This window comes from Triplophysa rosa, linkage group LG8 (assembly GCF_024868665.1).
Source record: "Triplophysa rosa linkage group LG8, Trosa_1v2, whole genome shotgun sequence".
NCBI classification, from domain to species: Eukaryota; Metazoa; Chordata; class Actinopteri; order Cypriniformes; family Nemacheilidae; genus Triplophysa; species Triplophysa rosa.
The window spans coordinates 26,320,702-26,342,379 of NC_079897.1; the positions used below are offsets into that span (position 1 = coordinate 26,320,702).

The 21,678-nt window shown below is 39.1% G+C and overlaps 1 protein-coding gene across 1 annotated transcript; it reads left to right on the forward strand.

Annotated features, from left to right (window-relative positions):
• The first annotated feature begins 3 nt into the window (after positions 1–3).
• On the forward strand, positions 4–17,977 carry trmt11 (tRNA methyltransferase 11 homolog). The gene is made up of 13 exons (XM_057340358.1): positions 4–116; positions 292–357; positions 465–538; positions 2,125–2,206; positions 2,289–2,381; positions 2,941–3,075; positions 4,009–4,165; positions 6,453–6,533; positions 6,665–6,829; positions 7,154–7,226; positions 7,612–7,746; positions 12,444–12,564; positions 16,842–17,977. Exons 1-13 carry the CDS (start codon positions 39–41, stop codon positions 16,977–16,979), a joined length of 1,398 nt encoding a protein of 465 aa, XP_057196341.1. The 5' UTR covers positions 4–38; the 3' UTR covers positions 16,980–17,977.
• The last annotated feature ends 3,701 nt before the right edge of the window (positions 17,978–21,678 follow it).

Sequence of the window (21,678 nt, forward strand, 5' to 3'; positions counted from 1 at the left end):
ATGTTCTCGTCGGGACGTTTTAAACGTTGCACACAAACATGGCGCTCCACTGTGGTCGAGCGTGCAGAAAATATTTACTTCATCTTGCACACGATAATGTGGATTTTAGATTACCGGTACAAACTATGAACTTGTAAACACCCCATACATTTAAAGTGCTGTTTTATTCGGTGATTTAAGCTGTCAGACTTTCTAGACAGGGGGCTAACTAAACCAGATTTATGTAACTAGTAAATGTACTTTCTGCTTTAACTCTTAATAACAATTATTGTACTTTCAATTATTTTACAGGAAATAAAAGCATTGCTGTCTCTAAGGAACCGCCCATTTGAAACATCTGACACGTTCAAAGAAAAGGTAATATGCTTTTGAATGTCCATAAATTATTGACATCGTGTACAGTATGTTGATTGTCTTTCAGGTGTCATTGGCTATTTTTAACTAATGTAACATTTTATTGTCAGTCTCCATTTTGGCAATTAAATGGCTTATTGGAGGATGACATACGAAGCGTCATGTCAAGAACAGTTTGTGCCAAGTAGGTTGCATTCTTTATGTTAAAGTATTCAGTTATTTGATTATGTCAATAGTTAGTGCAGAACTAAATAGTGAGTATCATTAGGGCTGTGTATTGGCAAGTGCCTCCCGATACGATACATATCACAATAGATGGATCACGATACAATATATTGCTGTGCATTTCGATACGATACACATTTGCGATATATTGCAATACTTTAAATAGAAAATGTCAAAAGTAGAGCTAGAAATACAACATGCTGTGCACCAGCAGGGGTTTTCTGTAAGGATAAATGTAAAAACATCCCTTACCTCTGCAGAGTGGCCATGATGTGAGATGCATGGACCTTTAGATCAGAGGTTTGGCTTCTCAAACTGTGGGTCGCGCCCCTCAAGTGGGTAGCACAGGGGAATAAGGAGGCACAAACAAGTCACTTGACTGTTGTGGTGCATTACAGTTAAAACACTGAACATGGGCAGAATAAAACCTCTGGTTCATCCGTGCTGTAAATGTGCTGGTGTCACATCCGTGAAAGCACAATACATGTCATTGTTACTTTTCTTAATAAACTTTTTGTCTAATGCACTGCAGTAACCAAGTGACTTGTGTCATGACTTGAGAAGCTACAACCAGCATTATTTGATATAACTCATTACTCCATGACTTATTTTGAAAACCAAAGCACACCCACACATCAGCTCGGAGAGCTCCAAGCGTTCTTATATTTTTCGCCATGCTCGCTTCCACTTACTTTTGGCCGTATGTATATGACATGATAAAAAAAATATCTATAGTAGAGTTATCACTATCGATACACTATCGGAAAAAAAAATTATTGCGATAGTTACATGTATCGATATTTTTGCACAGCCCTAAGTATCATGTAGCTGAAAATGTTTTTTTCCAGAACTCTAACCAGGTTAGAATTATACATGCTTTAGTTTAATCAGGCATCAAAACAGATTGACTGACGATTGAAATGGCAAAAGAACAATCCCTGTAGTACACTCCTGAACAAAATCTTAAGGCCGGGGGAAACATTACAAGTATTCTCATTTCTCGCTGGTGGATAATCGTAACCAGGTTGTAAGTACTGCTTCAAAATGCCAAAACAAAAAACCGAGAGTAGGCAATTTATTGAAAACTTCATTTAAACTCAAACAGGCTGTTTATCAGCTGATCAAGAGTTTAAGACCATAGCCTTAAAAAGTGAAAGCATCAAGCATGCCGAAACCAGTGTTTAAAGTGATCAACAAGAAGGGTGGGGCTACTCACTACTGAGTCCATTTTTGACACTTTTAGTTCTGTTGTGGGTTTTTTGGGGGGCTATGGTCTTAAACCTTTGATCAGCTGTTGAACAGCCTGTTTGAGTTTAAATGAAGTTTTCAATAAAGTGCCTACTCTCGGTTTTTTGTCTCTTGCTCCTGTTTCTTGTTTTGGCATTTTGAAGCAGTACTTACAACCTGGTTACCATCCACCAGCGAGAACTGTGAATACTTGTAATGTTTAAGATTTTGTTGTATTTGCTTCAAAATATTTTAATCATACATTTTCCACACATAATTGGATTGATTTGTTAAATTTAATTAAATGTTTATGTCTAGGTCTGCCTTTGAACTTTGGGGTCATGGTAAAACACAATCTGAGCTGAAGACATCATTGCTAGAGTATCCAGCAGAGAATATGGTTTGTTATTCAATTAATTCTGGTCTTCATTAATCTCTAAAAGTATTCCTAATTAAGTTGTCTTTTATGTTATTCTACACAGGCTCCATATTTACAGCAGAATTTAACATATAAGATTAACGTCTACACTTTTAACAAGACGTTGGAGTTTAAGGACAGAATCAAGAAGATTGATGTGAGTATTAACATTTTTGCTTACTTGTCGAGATTGCTTTTGTGAAATGCTATCCCTATTTAATGTTCATTTTGAATGCCTTAGAGGATTGCATTATTAATTATATTTAAGAAATTATAATACACACTTAAATATTGCATCAGAATATTGTGCTAATGAAGCAGCATCATTTATATAAGCTCTTTTTTCTTTAAAGAGATTGATGAACCTACAATAATAATATCAGTATCAGTAGTTTAAATGTTTTTGTTTCTGTTAGTGCAACAAAAATATTTACATTTATTCATTTGGAGGACGCTTTTATCCAAAGCGACGTACAAGTAGGAGAGCATATCAACATTTGGTCAACACGCTAAACTGTACCGGTAGTTTACAAGGCCATGCTACTAGAGGATTAAAGCTGGAGTCAGCAAAGGAGAGAATGAACCACAAGATTTTATTTTTTAGACAAAAGACAGATAGTTATTGTTTAGTCAAATAAATGCAGAACAGGTATGTTTTGAGCTGTTCTATATTGCAGAAACATTTGTATCACTTTTTTGTTCTTGTTTTGCCACAGGCTCTAGACTTTTTGCCCTTTGAAGGGAAGGTGAACCTGAAGGACACTGATCACATCTTTTGTTTGCTGGAGGATTATGGCTCTGATCCAAATAACATCCCAGAGGAGCCTTTGCATATTTATTTTGGTAGATGGGTGAGTGGGCTGTTTTCAAGCATATAATTGTTGTAATAACAGTTGTAAAATGCTTATAAAACAGCATACCTGTTAAAAAAGAGTTACCCTTGTTTTATTTGGTTATATAGTATACTTTATAACTGTACTATGCTATGTACAGCAGTGGCCAAAAGTGATGTCCAACTTTGGACTATTAACATTTTTGCTCTCATTGAAATATTTGATTAAATACACATAAAAAAATGTTGTACGCATGTTGCATTGGTGTGTTTGGAGTTTAAACTGAAGTTCAACTTTGACAAGAATTTAAGGAGGGTTGGCAAAAATAACACGCAACACATGAGCAGTTTAAGGCATAGCATGACCACAAAAGAGGATCAACAAATAACAATAACAGATAAAACAGTAGTCAATACATGCTTGCTGGCAATGCATTTTTTCTTTATTAGAATAAAACCCAAAACCCTTAAAAATTTAGTTGTTTTGTCCATTTTGTACCATACAGCTCATATTTAGATAATCTAATATAATCTGAGGGGGCATTGAAAGCAAATACGTGTGGTTCTTTCTAATATTTGAACAAATACTTACCAATTATAATTATTCAAAAGTTTATTTTTAGAATCCCTGTCACACTGAAGTCATTGTATTTAATTAATTCTCCCACCCATCCCAGTTTTTAATCTGATGACAAGTGCTACTTGTAAAATATAATTTCACTGAAATTGACTATGAATGGCACTGTCACTCATAATAAACAAATAAGTGAATGAATACACTTAATGACATTTACATTTACTTGGAATGAATATTCATGTGATTTGAAGCAGTTTAAATGTGGGATTTGTTGGTTTATTTATATGCATATTATAGATGCAGTGTCACAACTAAATGATGAAATATAAATGATTATGCTCGATCCACTTGTAAATGTGCTGCGTTTCCAAACAGATTGCAGATGGTCAGAGAGAACTAATCCGCTCTTACAGCGTAAAGAAGAGACATTTCATCGGAAACACTAGTATGGACGCAGGTCTGTCTTTCATTATGGCCAATCATGCCAGAGTGAAGGCTGATGACCTGGTGTATGACCCTTTTGTTGGAACAGGTAAGTAATGTATGACTAATGTAAGACTTCATTTCTATGTCGTGACCATCTAATGGTAGAGAATATTGATTGAGAAACATGACACCAGTTTGTAACCAGTTTCTGTGTTATGTTTTCTCTCGAAGTATCTCTTTATAATTCACCTTACATTTCCTGAATGTTCTGCATGCACGAGGGCTTGTTGTCCGTCATTGTGCCATATGTGTGTTCATCACTGTCAAAATGCAGAGACTCGGTTTCGTCTGATTGATAGAAGCCGCAGACGGTGTGCATATGTGAGCAGTGAGGCGTTTTGATGCCGTATCATTTTGCTGATAGTTCCAACGTGTCATTTTTTGGAGGATCTGTTGACAGAAATGCAATATAATATACATAACTACGTCTTCAGAGGTGTATAAAGACATTACATAATGAAGCGTTAAGGGTTTTTTTTACCTTAGAGGGAGCTATTTCTGTCTACATACACCGCGAGTCCCCTTGCATGGAATCGCCATGATGTTTCTACAGTAACTGCTCTACAGAACGTGTTTTGTTAATATCTCCTTTGGGAAAGAAGCAAAAACATGACGACATCTTAAAGGGCTCATATGACACGGCTAAAAGGAATATTATGGTTTGTTTTAGATGTGATGTAATGTGTAAACAGGATTTAAGGTTGATAAACGCTGTATTTTCCACACACCGTGCATGTTTGTATCTCCTCTTTGCTCCGCCTCTCTGATATGCGTGGATTTTTGACAAAGCTCATGGCTCTGAAAAGCGAGGTGTGCTGTGATTGGCCATTCACCAGTGTGTAGTGATTGGTGGAATACTGCAAGCGTGTGAGGGAAATGTAACGCCTCTGACCATATTTGGAACATCAGGTTCCTCTTCAATTGTGCTGACAGGTACGCCCACCTCACTTGCGTACACATTTGGGCGGTCTTAGTCAAAAACACACCAAAGACACAGAAAAACACGTATTCGCGCCATATGACCCCTTTAATTCTGTGGGAGGGGTGGAGTGAGCCGTATATTGCATTTTCCAACATCACCGCTAGATGCTGCTAAATTACATACACTGGACCTTTAATGCGGCCATCGTTCATTTCTTAATTGACATTGCATTTTTAGTACTGGTGAAGTTTGGAGTTGAAATATAACCCAGCTAGATATACACGGACAGCTGCAAGTAAGCCGTTTGTTTGTAGATTTTCCTGAAATGTGTGAACGTCGTCTCTGTGTCAAACATTTTTACTTTTTCTAATCGTGGTAAAAACACTGCAGATCTTTTACTTTTTGATTGTCGATACTTTGACATTTCACTGAAATGATTTGTAGTTAGATGCAGAAACACGGGCCAAACTGAAGCAGGTGTTTGCGCTTCGCTCTGACTGAAATGAGATCTGACTGCTTGTCTGAGTGATTGAAGATATGTATCATCGTCTTCTGTTTCTCATTTTCGCCAAACGGGAACCAGGAGACGACTTCTACAGAATATTCTCTGATGTCTCATGAGAAGGAAGCATAATACCTCTGAATTTTCACTTTTCTCAGTTTGAATTTGGTTCACTTTCTCCCATTTTCCACTTTGAAAATACTGATTTTGATCCGTCAGATACCCAGGCTCAGGTAAATGAGTTTGTAGCGTGCCATGATATAGCCGGGCTTTATCACAAGTGTGCGTCCTCTCCACTTGCGCTGAGTGTTGTTGGAGATCTGCTGTCCAGATGTGCTAATTTACAGCCAGTTTCACTTAAATAATCCTTTGGATGGCTGCAAGTCTTTATTAGCCGTAGTTTAAGCAGCGGAGAGAAAGTGTTGAGCAGTTAATAAGATCAATTAAAATGCTTGGACGGATTTTTTGTGGAACTTCTGCGCCACTGATGACAGTAAACACAATTGTAAGAGTAACAAACTGGCTTCATTAAAACTCTGTTGTCTGGCGATGGTCGAACAAACCTAAATTCATGACTCATACTCATAACATTGGGTAAATTGCTCTACGGATTACATACTTGGGTAGTTGACAAATAAACCGTAAATGTGTCCTATCCTATGGTGTGACAGCACAAATTCTTTTGATATTATAAATATAAATATACAGAGCATAAAATAATATATTAATAACAGTTTGTTTTCAAAAGTTTTGCTATGTCACACCATAGGACACGTATTCAGAATATTTGTCAAGAACCCTCTTATATATATGAAGTATTAAAAGACCTTTGAATTCAGCCTTCAGTTCCCTCGCTTTAACTTTTGTCATTTTTAAATAAATAAATAAAGACCAATTTCTGTTTTTCAGGCAGTCTTCTGGTTGCATGTTCACACTTTGGAGCTTATGTATGTGGGACAGACATCGATTATAACACTATCCATGGGATAGGTACGGATTTGTTTTAAAGGCAGGCATGTCTCATTGTATAGTTAGTTTGTTAGTCAACAATAATGATTGTGTTTAGTATGTCACTACTCCTTCAGTGGTTGTGCACCTGTGAACGTTTAACACGGTTGCAGGAAAAGCCAGCAGGACGAATCAGAAATGGAGAGGTCCGGATGAGAACATCCGAGCAAACCTGAGGCAGTACGGGACTGAGAGTCTGTACGTGGATGTCATGGTGTCTGATGCTTCCAAAACCATCTGGAGAAAAAACGCACTGTTTGATGCCATTGTTACAGACCGTATGTTTCAAAGATTCATCTTTTAACCCTATGACAGTGGTGTGGGTCCGTAAAGGTGAAGTGGGTTTTTTACTCATGTTAAAATGCTAGTTTGTTGTGTAAGAAGACTCCTGAGAATCATTCTAATAAAGTTGTAGGTCAAGCAAGAAAAGACTGTGATGCTTTTAAAGGCACATCTTAATTCAGTTTCATCCTGCTAGTGGGGCCAGACATGACACTTCACCTTTAAAGTCACGACACAAAAAAATACTCGCTTTTCCTTTTAGTTTTGACTTTGTGTATCCTGCTAGCTAATTCTAATACTTTTTCATTTCTCTTGAAAAGCTCCGTATGGTATTCGCGAGTCAACAAGAAGAACAGGGTCCCATAAAGACATCATCAAACCTCCTGATGACTTGTAAGCCCCTCATCTTTCTGCAATTTTTTAATGTATCCAGTACAGATGTGCTCTTCACATTTGCTAGTAAAAGGATATGTGCCAGTCATCCTATAGGATGATGCCTAATTGTTACTATTCCAAAATCTACAATTTACAAGAGCTGGGGAATATACAAAGTGAAGAATTTAAAATGGCATTGTGGTTTGTATTAATTCACTCACAGAAATATAAGCTGTGTTGTGTAGCATGCTGGTTGCCATGGTGCAGATTGTACGTGGATCTAGTATGAATTACTCAATGAGAATGACTTGATGTTAACCATGTTTGAGCAAGCACAAGTTAACAAAAAAGAAAATGTTCTTCTTTCTCTTGAATTGTTGTTTCATATTCTCTTCTCGTGCAGCGCTGGAGAAAGCTACGTCCCTGTTTCAATGGCGTATCACTTGAGTGACATCTTTGCTGACCTCTTGAATTTTGCAGCCCATCATTTGGTTTTGGGTGGGCGTCTCGTCTACTGGCTTCCAGTCTACAAACCAGAGTAAGTCTGTTTTATTCAGACAAATCAAACATAGAATTAATTCAATTATCCAACGCTCAATTTATTGGATATGTTCAAGGAACACTTCACCCAAAAATGAATATTTACTCACCCTCGGTTTGATTCGAAGCTTGTGTTGTTACAGGGGATGCGGCTATCCTGATTTTGCCAAGTGGTTGATGTCTTTAGGACAACATCATGTTGACCCTGGGACATCATTTAAATCAACCAATCAGATTTCAGAAATAAGTTTACAGTTATTTTAAGTTTAATCATACAACCAGGATTAGGTGCGTCTAGACCATTGTTTTTCACTTATCATTTCCCTCTGATTTTAGGGGTAAGTTTTGGTGTGGGTTTAGGCTTTATTTATAAAAATGTTGTCCTTAAGTCAACAAAATATGTTGCCCTGAGGACATCAACCACTTGGCAAAATCAGGTCCAGCTAGGGATGCACAGATATGTCAATTTTGTCCGATAACGATCATTCTTTAACATTGGAAGCCGATAATCGATATATTGCCCGATATACTGTATCTAAATATTAATATAAAATTCCCTACGAAACAAAGGGCAAAAAGTGGACAACTGCTTTTATTTGAAAACATTGACTGCAGAACACACGGTAACCATTACTTCTCCTTTTCCCCTGAAAAATCATGTACCAAGCCTACTTAAGTAAGGGCTCATGTCCAGGCAGCCAGTTGTTATGGCAGAAATAATCCTGACAGTGTGATCAGGACGTGAAGCGGAGGGTCTTGTGTCTCACAGAAAGGGGCGTATTTGGCGATAACAGCCGGCTGCTTGTACGTTATCCTGCTTATTACACGGCTACTTGCCACATGAGAAACAAACTGGACATGAAATGTGAATTTGAAATATTTGATTAGCTCATTTTTACTGAATGCAGACCTTCTGCGAGGAAAAGCCATTTAGTTTCAGTTTTAAAGTAAGAAACGACGTTCAAATGTCACGAACATTCAATTCGGTTTAGTCATCTGTAAATATAATGTCATATATGTTATTAAAAGACACATTTATAATACATTTTTGTGTAATATTAAACTGCCCCTCTCAAAATGATTTACAGCTTCCGGGTTACAGGTGTTATTAGTTTTGAGCGGTTGTTATCTGAGAATTACAACCCGTGGAATGTCGCGACTGGCCAATCAGAATCAAGCATTCCACAGCGCCGTGTACATTACTTTACACTAGTTAAAGATTCTTTAACCTTCAAACTTTTCTGATATTTTTTTATATAATAAACAAATGATAGATGTTCTTCCGGAGCAACCCAGAGAAATGTTCTTATAGCCACATGTGTAACAGGTCTCCAGACAGAAAGCATTCAGACAGCAGTCTGATTCAAACAATATGCTTTTGTTCCTATAATTTACACCTTCATAAATACTGTATCTACATACTATACCAATGTTTTGCTCATATCAGTAAGTGAATGATCACGACAGAAACACAGTACCGTACTGGGTTTTGCAGCTGAAGAACTTTAACCAGAGGAAATCATTCATGATTTATTGGCCTAAATTTTATTATGGACCGATAACATTAAAATGACCATTTATTGGCCGATATGGCCCTAGTTGTTACGTAGAAATCACGTGACCAATGAACGTGTCAGAACCCAGAGCTTTGTTATGAATTCTTTGCCTTATTCACATTTTAGTCACACATAATACTGCATAGATACATGTGTGCGTGTGTGTGTGTGTGTGTGTGTGTGTGTGCGTGCGTGCGTGCGTGCGTGCGTGCGTGCGTGCGTGTGTGTGTGTGTGTGTGTGAGCATTATTCTGTACAACATACAGTATCGAATCGTATGAATATGAACTCATACTAAAGTTTATTGACCCACTTGAATGGGTAAATGAATTTATTATATTGACCATTCACACACAAGTTGTGCTCTTACCTTTATTTGTACACATAACATTCAAATTAATCTGAATTTCATCTGCTGGTTGCTTCGTTTGACGGAGTTTCTTCCAGAAGCGACTGCTATGTGTTTTATAACCAGCAGATGGCGCTGTTTTCAACTCTCGAAGCTTTGAATCTTTTCTCGAAACAGTCAGTGGAAAGTCTCGGTGCTTCACTTGAGGCTTGTGGCCAAGAACTGTTTGGTAACGAGCATTCTTCCAAATATCTTTCTCTGCGTTCATCAGAACAACGACATTTATACAGATTTGTAACAACTTGAGGGTGAGTAAATGATGACAGAATTGTATTTTTTGGTGAAGTGTCCCTTTAACTGCTGAAGATGCAAATCAGATGTACAGTACCCATGCACATGTGTGCGAGCATCAGTCACTAGAGGGCTTCCTTGCACTTCCTTGCCTTCCGTCAGGCAAAAAGGCTCAACGCATATCAGTAGCTCAAGCCCCACCTTTAGTGGCGTTAAACCTGCTCGGGCATGCTGACCTGAGGTCAGCTCAGCGGTAGAGCAGGTGTGAAGCCGTGGGGCTTTCCCACTGACCTCAAAACCAGCCGTGTCCACAGATCACACGATGCACTGATTACAGGGCACATGAAGAGAGCGAGTTCCAGTTGTATGTGATCTTCACCTTGACCAGGCTTCACCTCACCTTTGTCTCGCTCATATAAGCAACATCAACGCATTTTCCTCGTGTGGTTGCGGGAAATTCTTTGCTCGGGATTGCTGACGCAAACAATCATTTATTTAGCTTAACGTCGTCTTTGTTCATCAAGGATGAGATCACGTCAAAATTAGATTTTTTTAATGCGTGTGCAATGCAAAAAGAGGAAAGCAATTGGGCTGAGGAATCACTGATACCATCTGGGCCGAGCTGTAAGCTGTCAATGAAATCTCCACAAGGGGACGTTAGTATCGGACGGTCACAACAAGGTTTTGTGTTTATAAACTTTAGGGTTGGAGGAGATTATGAGCTGCTGCTGGAATCAAGGTGTAGACGTATCGAAGCAACAACATGAACAAACGTTACTCCACTCGCACGCTTTTGTGGCCAGCACTGAATTTTCTAGATGCATCTGCAAAGCATCGAGTTCCTGCAGATTATTTCTGATAGCAAGCAAAAGAAATAACAAGTAAAATACATTAGCTAGCCAGTTTAAAAGTATGTCTAGCCAGTATTATTTTGGGTTACCAGTAGAAGAACCGTTCATTTGCTAAACGTAAATGTGACAAAGTTACACGACCCATTCAACAAACAACAAACTTATTTAAAACGTATTTATTCAAACGAATATACAGTCTCAAATGCAACAAATTGTTTATTTAATACAATTATTATACAATCAAATATGACTATAAATTAAATGAAATATGAATAATTTTGTTAACACCACTAGCCAGACCGATAAACACAGACCAGAAGTTAACCGTGCGTCCGATGAAAGCGTCTATATTGTGACGTTTAAACTTTGAACAGTTAGTAGGAATCATCACTTTGTATCCCACTCATCCACTCGTCGCAGACCAATTATAGAGATAGTACATCCAAAAATAAGAGTTCTGTCATTGACACAGAAGTTGTTTTCTTCTGAAAGAAGATATTTTGAGAAATGTCTTAGTAAGGCTTTTGTGTCCATACATGAGGGCAAATGTTGTTCGGTTACCAGCTTTCTTGAAAATGATCTTCTTTTGTGTTCTGCACGAGAAAGAAAGTCATACAGGTTTGAAATGACAAGAGGTTGACTAAATGATGACGCGATTTTCCTTTTCCTTTCACTGTCCCTTTAAGGAGCTCTCTGTGTGTGTGTGTCCGTGAGTATTGATTTCTCTTTTTGACGTCTATAAAGTGTTTACCACCACGAACAGAAGATAATCTCATGTAGATGGAACCACTGTCAGACATGAGCACAATCCCTGTGGGACTTTAGTCATTCGTACCCACAATGCACTAGGACTTATGTCATCTCTCCATTCTGACTCATTGCCTTGTATTCAGAAGTGCGATTTCTGCAGACCGAGTACTCCAGAGAGGCCTTTCCTGGAACACTGACATTTGTTAGACATTTCTCCAAGGTGACAGCAGTTGCTCGGTGTAAACAGTGCGATGGAGAATATGTCTGCTTTATATGCCCCCTTGTTTTGCTTTGTCAGGCCTGTTGAAAAGAGGGCACATAATTTATGATTTGTTTGAAATGCAGCTAACTGTGTGTGCTCGGCGCTTTGCGGATCGGTGGGTTTGTGTGGATCACGTTCGGCTACGGCTAGCTGCCCCCAACCCATTTTCTTTTGCTGATTTTCAAGCGCTAGCCATATTTACATAATGGTCTGAAAAATGAAGGGAGTTGGAGCGTGCGACCGTGTCTGTCAGCGGGTAAACGTTTAGCAGCCCACCAACTCAACTCCCTGTTGAATTGATGGCCCTACCAACTCTCTAAGGCCTCTGGGAATGGCGTATAGTTTGGACTTTCTCAAAGGTTGAGGGTGGATGGGCTTTTGTGACCCCGGCACTGAACGGCGAGCTTCATGTGAAAGCAAAATACACGGGTATAAAAGATAAACCGACAGAGTTGTTGCCAATGCAAGATGCTGAATGTTGTCCATAGTATATGATGTATGTTTATATTTTGGCTAGCTCTGCTTGAAGTGACGACATTGCACGGGTAAAAAAAAAGCGCAGCTGATGTGACATCCTACAAGGTGTTTTGTTTGTAAAAGGCGTAACTTGCCGTGTCGGTGTGTGTGTGTCCTGCAGGTACTGTGAGGAGATGGTCCCTCTTCATCCATGTCTCACTCTCATCAGCAACTGTGAACAGACTCTATCCAGCCACACTTCAAGAAGACTGATCACCATGGAGAAGACCAAGGAGCCTGAGGTATGCGGTCGTGTCTTTGTTTGGAGATTTATAGAAAGTCAAATCGTTTTAAAGGGGTCATATGGCGCAAAAAAAGTCGCTCATGCGTGTATTAGACACGTGAAATTGCAGAAATGAAAGTGTGGGAACAAAAGAGTCGTTCTATGTACAAGCGAATGCTCACCCAGACCTGCCTGAAACACCTCGTGTAGCCACACCCCCACAAATCTACATCAGTTGGTGGTCTGATTTGACTGAGACCACCCAAATGTAGACTCAAGTAAGGTGGGCGTACCTGTCAGCACAATCGAAGAGGAACCTGATGTTCCAAATATGACATTTCCCTCACACGCTTGCAGTATTCCACCAATCACTACGCACTGGTGAACTGGCCAATCACAGCACACCTCGCTTTTCAGAGCCATGAGCTTTGTCAAAAATCTGAAAGGATATATATTAATAAGGGAGTACGTTGCAGTCATTGTTTTTTAGGAAGTAGGCCTTTTTTCATGATTTATTTTGACGTTCCCCATCTCAGTAATGAGTTCCATTCATACCGCTTTTGTTTTTGACTATTTGTGCTGTTTACCGTTTGCTTCTCACTTTCCTTCTGCCCAACGACCTTGTAAAATCATCCCACTGTGATGCTGTTTGTGACACTTTCCATGTGAGGTCGATCAGCGTGGCACTTATTTAAAGATGTGTTGAAACCCTGACATGTAAAAGTAGACATGTAGTGCATGTTTGCTCATATGATGAGCTGAGTTTTTGCTAAATGTTGACATGCACATCTACAGTAAATGCACGTAATGCCTTTATAGTGGCACACAAAACAATCGCACCATCTGGCTGCGATTGACTCACTCTTTTTACGCTGCTTTAATGGCTTAATCACACATTGTATGGAAAATAATCCTCCTTTGGATTTGACAACCGCTTCGAAACCTCAAATTGTTCCCATAAATGCCTTTGTGAAACACGCATATCCGCACTGACTGGGATGCGTCTCCGGCGCCCTGCCATCCAAATCTGGAGGAGGCCTATTTGTGACCTATGGATGTCATAGTAATGTTTTCCACCCATGGTTTTTAAACTTGCTTAAACACAAATCACAACACCGTGAATATACTGGCCCATCTCCAAATGCTCGAGTAGCTCCGATCTTGGCATTTGATCTTTCAGTTCAGTTTACGAAGGTCTTTGTCAAACTTCAGCTTTGATCAAGCAGTAGCTGACGAAACGCCAATATGCATTATGATACATTATGATTCAGTCGTTTCAGAATACGAGCTGACTTTTTTTGTACAAAACAATATCCAATGTAGCTTATTTAGAACACAACTCAGAAGGAGCCTAGTAGAACGCATTAGTCTAGTGCTGTCACACACAACTCCCTGCTGGCCCTGTTTCTGTGCTCCTCCACGATGATCTTCTGTCCGGTTCGCGATCACGGGTCTCAAATGCTGATAGGTACAGTCATATATCACTAAACACCATACTACTATAGGCTATACAAACTATACGCAAAGCCTTGCCATCACATCCGGGAAATAAGTCTGTAAATTTGAGTCAAATCACAGGCTTCACTTATCCGTGCGAATGCGCCACATGAAATACAGATGTGGAGAGGTCATTTCTAAATCACACGAGGTCCCCAGATAATACTAATCCCGTGCGAATAGGGCGAATGTGTAACCTAACCTTACATGCCTAACCAAATTCACCGAAGGCTCCAACTAAGTTCACTACGCAAACTTCTATGCAATCATAGCAGTGGGCGTTTACTTCCAAGTCATCATGGCGGCACGCCCATTCAAACCGAGCGTTTGTCGAGCCGGCCTCAAAACCCGGGTAGAAAATAGCCTATTACTTATTGATTTTGATGTTTTTGAATGTAAAAACCACGCGAACGTCATAAGCAGACCTCATACAACAGTATAAAACAATAAAATATGCCACCTTTAATTGGATTTTGGGGTGAAATTTACATTTCCTGACCGTTTTCTCTGTCTCTGTTCTTCTGTGGTCATCTTCACCCGTCGATCCCGTCCACCCTGTCATTCTGATGTGACATTACAGGCCACATACTCGGGGAACTGTTTTTGTGTTTTGTGTGGTCTTGTATAAACCCTGTGCTCCCCTCTCGGGACCATGGAGGGGTGGCCTGTTACATTGTAAACTAAGGGCCGACGCGTGTGACCTAAGCAGCGTCCTGGCTGACTGGCAGAAGGGAGTGGATAATGAAGGTGCTGGTGATGGTTTGCAGGCGCGTGGTTGCGATCATCGCATTTAGCGCAGTCGTTCTGCCACCTCATTAGCCTGCAGGGCGGTGCGCTTTCTTTCTGCCCTGCAACGGATCTTGTTTAAGAACCTGGCTTCAGCTCTGAGCTGCAAAATCTGTCTTAACACTCGGCTGTCTGTCATGAGATACATGACTGTGAGATTGTAAAGGGACCGTGGAAAAGTGTAAAAAGTGTAAAGGTTAGCCAAATGTTTGTCTGTATCTGCCATTTTGCTTTTGTTTTTGTCTTCGTTGCATCAGAAAATGATGTGTACACCATGGATTGGTTGTTTGCAGAATTATTTTTGTATAATCTCTTAGGCCGGGTTCACACTTGACTTCTTTTTTGAATGTGCTAGCGTCTGTTTTACATTATAATCCTATGGAGTAAACCGTGTTATCAAAAAAAAGTCCTGAGCGCTTTTTTTGAGGTTGAAAAAAGTTCAACTTTTCTGAAAAAAACGTCCTACATCAAGCACCCTTTTCACAGCTAACTAATGACAGAGACCTGTCGTTTCTATAACAACGTGCGAGGAACGGGATTGTTCGAGAATGTTCAAGCTCGAAAAATTAAAATGGCAGCCGAAACGCCCGTTGGAGCATAGTTTTGTATAAATGCAAGTTTAATTTTAACTTTCAATAACTTCTGATTGCATTTCTAGTGAGAAATTAGTATTGTAGTTTTTAAATATGTGATTAGTTATTGCAAAGACGCTCTCTGTTTATAATTCAAATAGAATTCTGTTGCGCTGCCCATGAAGCCTAATAAAAGCTGCCTTCGTGCACAAATGTTATCTTTGAACTTTGCCGGCTAATATTTGCAACCACAATGCTGCAAGCGTTTTTTATAAAAAAGCACCATTGTCAACTTTTTCTTGTCAAAAAAAGAAGTCAAGTGAGAACACGGCCTTACTCTCCAAACTGAAGTAATAGGACGTGAAGCTTTGCGTTTTTATACGTTCCCTTAGGTTGTTCTTAGATTATATTACATTCTTTATGAAACACTGTAACATTTTGGTTAAAACTAAACAAAATGACCTCTAAATGTAAAATTGCAGATATAGAGTACACTCAAAAAAATGATTTTACGATACTGTTCACTTTATTTAAACAATTAATTTTGTTTTAACACCATTGTATTAGGTTTTATGTTCAAACACAATTGCATTGTGTTAAACGGACTAAAAACAGTAATGCTTTGGCTTAACTAAATGTTTACATTTTAAATTAACATGTTTCAATTAAGTAGATCAAAATCATATTTGATGCTTGTTCAATGTACTAAAATAAATCAAGTTAACACAACATAAATTAATTTAGTTGTATTAAAGTAGCGTTATTAACTAGGAACAGGATTTCCACTTCCCATCATGCTTTGCACGGGGCTGAATAGGGAGAGTAAAAGTTGCAATAAAATGTTATTTTATACATCTTTTATCAAAATGATGAAACACGGATATTTGTTCATGTTTAATACTCTTTTATGTTTGTATTTAAAAGAGTTTCTGGTGTGTTAATGTTTTTGGGGGGTTACCATTGTGGTAAAGTGTAGAGCATGTGCTTGGGTTGAGGACCTGCTAACCAGATTTAAAATTGCTTTAATAAAAAAGCAGGTACTTGGGGTATGCCGAAAGTTTAACAAAACCAACTTCTGGCTAACTCCGAACAATAAGAGCTCTATTTAGCTTATTTAGTGTGTTAAAAATAACAGCTGGTTCCACATAATGGAAACATGTTATCGCTACTTAAATACTTTTAGTAGGATGAACTTATTTGATTCAAGTTATTTGGACATTATTTGGACATGGTTGTTTAAGTTTACTCAGTTCAGTTTAGTTCGTTTTACATTAAGTATTTGAGTAGAGATAACATATTTCAGTTGTGTGGAACCACTGTCCATAATTTAATTATGTTCGTTTAAAGTATAATTTTTTTCAGTGTAAGAATATATCTATGCAAGTACACAAACTCAAAATAAATCCTTGGCTGATGTGCTTTTTCTGGCTTTCTTTTATAGGATTCAGACAGACTAGCACATCTTGCGGACCCCCGCTTCACACCGTACCAGGGTCACAACTCCTTCAGAGAGAAATACTTCAGTGGTCTCACCAAGAAGAACGGAAGGGAGTCAAAACCACCCCAAAAAACAGAGTAGATCACACAAAGATGAAAGTTATTTGTCTGTAATTGTATTTATTTTGTTTTTCTTTTTATAAAACTACATTTTTATACCATCTTATAATGTGTAAATATCTTTTTGTCTAGCTACGAAACGTGATTTCAATAAAAAGCTTGTTTTATCATCACTTTTTATCTTGCTCTGCCTGCAGTAAGCCGTAGACGCGAGGTTGAATTGATTGCTGCATTAGTAATATGTGTTGAAGATTAATTGGCGATGGGGATTAACGTAATAACTGTTTCTCCGAGTGGCTGTGAACAGGTGAGATGTAGGGCTGTAATGTATTGTGCCTACTGGACATTTGCGAAGGACCTGCTATCTAAACTCTCTCAACGGTTTGTTCCAGAACGGATAGACAGCTGACTAAAGAGTCTGTCTCAAGTTAGACTTCAACTCGCCTCAAAGAGAGCCGTCCAGTCGGCTTTAACTCGACATAAATAAGATCCTGTGAAAATCAAGAGAGTGCTTAAGAGAATTAAGGAACACGTTTAACATTAAATGTGGTGAATTGGTAGACCAAGTTCTTAATCAAATGATTTTTGATGTTAATATTTCTTATTTGCACAAATTAAGTTTTCTCATTTATTGGACTTGTTTAATTTAAATCATTTTAAGTATTCATTTATTGGAAGAAAAGGAAGGAAGAAAACACATTGTAGTCCATCTTCCCGAGATAAGCATCCTCCCCGATAACTCTTCCAACGTTGGATTAATGAGGTGAAAAGTCACAAAACTGTCTGCTCGGCTTTTAGTTGCTTCAGGTCTAAACCCTTTTCTCATCACACGAAGAGCATTTCTCACTCTTCTTGTAGTCCTGCATTGTTTCTTTATACACAAAAGGGAAACCAATAGATTGTAAACTGTTGTAAGAAGGCTAAGAGATCAATTAGCACATCCGTTTTTGTAACACTTGTTATAACAAACAAGACGAGCTTGTTGCATAATTCTTTCGACAATGTTGTCAATGCTGTAAAATCTCATTGGTGAAGAACACGGTTGTGTATTAAACATCAAATAGTTACAAATGTGCTGTTATTGCGGGGCGTTTGAGTTGGACCAGATGATTTTCACAATATTTTCGTTCTCCAAATTCTCTCTAATTTTGTAAGTTACAAGAGGCCAACGCTTAAGAAAACATGCCACGGTTATTTTTGGATAAGATTTCAGAGACCCTTTAGGTCAGAACATCACAACCAAAATGAGTCACACAATAATCAACTTATTATTAAGGCTTCAATGTAAACACTTGTTTTTGTAAACTATTAAGAGGTAACTGTTTTTCTCAAGCAAATGAGGGTGCTTGAAAAGTCATCTTGGGTTTGTTTGAGTATTTTGCAAAGCCTTGATGTTTTCAGTTACAAATGCTTAATAATATCCAAATTGACTCTAATCCCCCGCATTTCCTTTTTGCTTTCAAATGAGCTGTGCAGTTTAAATGGGGTGCTCACGAACAGCCAATAAAAGTAATAACCAGCAAAAACAATAAGCGCACCAAGAGAAGCATTACGACTCTTTTATTAGCTACAGATGGCTGCAAAATAAATATGCTGCTCGTTCACCCACACGTACAGGACCGTGTTTAGGAAAAAGACCGAATAACAATCTAACAGTTCTACTTAGTTAGCTTTTAGCTTTTGTGCCTACTGATGGTTTACATGTGGCTTGTCATTTTTCATCACCGCGTTTCTTTTTTCGTTTCGTTTCGCACGGTACGAATGTTTATCCGCCGAGAGGACAGAAAGTAAGTTCTCGTGCTGTGTGCATATTGTTTGTGATTTGTGCTCTTTCGTGTTCTTTCTCTCAGCCTGGGATGATTAAGTCGAGTTAAAGGCCCCACCTCACCTCCGTCTCCCCTTCACCTCCTCCGGTCTACACAAACAACCCCTTCGAAGAAACAGATGAGAAGTCTAAGCTTGTTGTGTTGAAGTCATTTCTCTGTGGAACTGGGCCGTTTTGTGGCTGTTAAATGTTTATTCACAAACACCGCTTTTAAGACTTTTCCAGCCGTGTCGTGGTGAGATGCGTCCTCAGACTAAGCGAGAAAGTTTCTGCATTTGTTGTTGCATTTTGCTGCTGTCCTTCTGAAACCTTGTATCTCCATATTTTGTGATCTTTTTTTTTTAATAGTCACCCTTGATGTTTGTCACCGGGTTTTGCAAATATCTAACCAATAAAAAGTTTTCAAAAGTGCTCGTCAACTTAGACAACACAGTATGCAATCTTTGGAAAAAGTTCCGTTTTTTCCATTTTCTGTGGACATACGATGTTTCAGAAGAACCGCAACAGGATTGTTCACACAAAAATATAAATTCTGTCACCATATATTCAGTCTCGTGTTGATCAAAACCTGAATGTGACTCTTTCCTCTCCGGGACACTCAAGAAGATATTTTGAGAAATTTCTATGTGGCTTTGTGTCCATACAATGGAAGTCAATTGGGTCAGTGTTGTTTGGTTACTAACATTCTTCAAAATATCTTCTTTTGTGTTCTGCCGAAGAAATGGAGTCATGCCGGTTTGGAATAACATAAGTGTGAGTAAAATATGAACGTTTTTATGTTAGGGTGAACTACCTTTTAATTGATCCGCCGTCCTAAACATAATCGATTTTGTTGCAATGAGTTGTTGAAACAAGCACTGGCGCACTAACAGTCTATGTTACAAATGGCTGTATTAGTGCTTTCCCCCTTCTGGTCAATGACACTTGAGCTCGTCACGTTACCATAAATATATGACTCAAAATAACATCTATACCACTTCAGTGTGGGCCGCTGTGTTTTGACCGAGCGTCTGAGGAAGGCTCAACTCATTCCAGCTTGTGAAGTTATCATCATCTCACTTCCTCCCTCTGGTCATTCCACTACTGTGTCGACCTTTTCTCACTTCAGCGGAGTGGCTGGGATGCAATAAACCAGATTTGATTATGACTGAGAAAACCCAGATGATTCTAGAACGCACGCCATGCTTTGAATAAGTGGAAATCGAGAGTCGGTGACCGGGCGGTCACGGAAATCTTGTCCTTTATCGCGGCTGTTTCCTCGTGACCTGCGAATCGACGTTACACAAGTTTCTCATTTTGCTAAACAACAAAGATCTGTTGCACCCAAATCGCATTTTCGACATGTCGTTCAAACTGCATTTTCGAGGTATGCCACAAACTTCCTCTCAACCCCAGTCTGAGGCACGGTTGACAAACATTGACAAATGCTGAAAAAATGTGTTTCTGACATTTATCCTGGGCTTCTAAAGTCTTTGAAACATCTGCGCAGGCGGCTGGCGGAAAGTAAATGGCTTCATAACGAAAGGTCGTCAAAATTAGCCTTAATGAGAGGAACCTATAATGGGTTCATCCCGACACGTTTTAATGACTCGTTGATGCCAAGTGGCAGATGCAGTTACCATGACAACATCCTCTGCATCTTTCCATTCTAAATGACATAATGAGTCGGATTGTTTTGAACACTGAAAGACTTTGTAATGTAGATACATAAAGTACGAAAATTTGGAGTAATTACTGTTGAATGGCTTTGTTATTGTTTTAAACCGCCCAGATGGGCCACATACAGAACTTAAGCAGTGTACAAAAATTGCTGCCTTAAAGTTTTATTGCAATCAAATTGGCTGTAAGGCAAACGATTCGATTCAAGTCGGTTCAACTTACTGCTTTACAACTTACTAATGTTGACGAGTGATGGGTTGCGGTAAGTTATAATTAAAAGTAAAGATGTTTAAAGTAATTGACATTAAAGTACCGTAAACGTTGCGGGTCGCATACTTTTTTGCAGTGAACCAATTTCCTGCAGATCCGTAAGATTTAACATCGTATTTTCAGTGAATACGTTTTTATTGTCCTTTTAATACAGTTTTGGAGTGACAGCAATTACTCCAGACATATGCTTTGGCTCTATCACTCTATCACTTGGCTCTTCCCCCGTTTCCATCGCCCCGCTGCTACGTTTCAGGCCTCCACATAATGAATTGGCTGGGTTCTCCAGGCTCGATGGTGTTTACTGTGGGGGTCACTGGGTTTGTATTTTCTGCGATACGCTTGAGCGCGTGCAGGGAGGATGTGATTGCAGCGTGAGGGTGTGTAATTGGGGCTGCGCAGCCGCCAACACTGGGCTTTCACGGCTGCCTTGCGCAGCGGAATGTATCGCACATGAGGGTCCACGCTAGCCAGGAAATACGCAAGAGGCTGAAATCTTGCTTTTCTCCCCCATGATTCCTCAAAGGCCATCACCCCTATCGAGGCGGGTGAGTTTGTGCTGGTAAACACCTGTCTCTGGCCCACAGGTGAAGGAGTTGAATCGACCTGCTGGCTTACGGCCTCCGCTTGGGCCCAGAACAGCCAGACTCCTGCAAAACCTAGCCAGAAACGTTCTTGTCCTCTGTGAACTCTAGTTTAATGGATGATGTTGGTCTTCTGATCTATAGAATGCTAGGAAAAGAAGAAACCTGATGCAGATGTAGATCTTTGGGGAGTTTTCTGATGTATTGGTAGTGCTGGGGCAGCTGTGTTTTATGCGTGTTGTGTGAAAGTCTGCAGTGAAAACCCAAAGCTGTTCATTTTTAAGATCTCATTAGCAAGATGAAATTTGTAGTTTTTAAACAGGAGTCAAACTGAATGAAAAACATTTAACTAGGGTGGAGAAATCTGGAACATATTGCCAGATGAT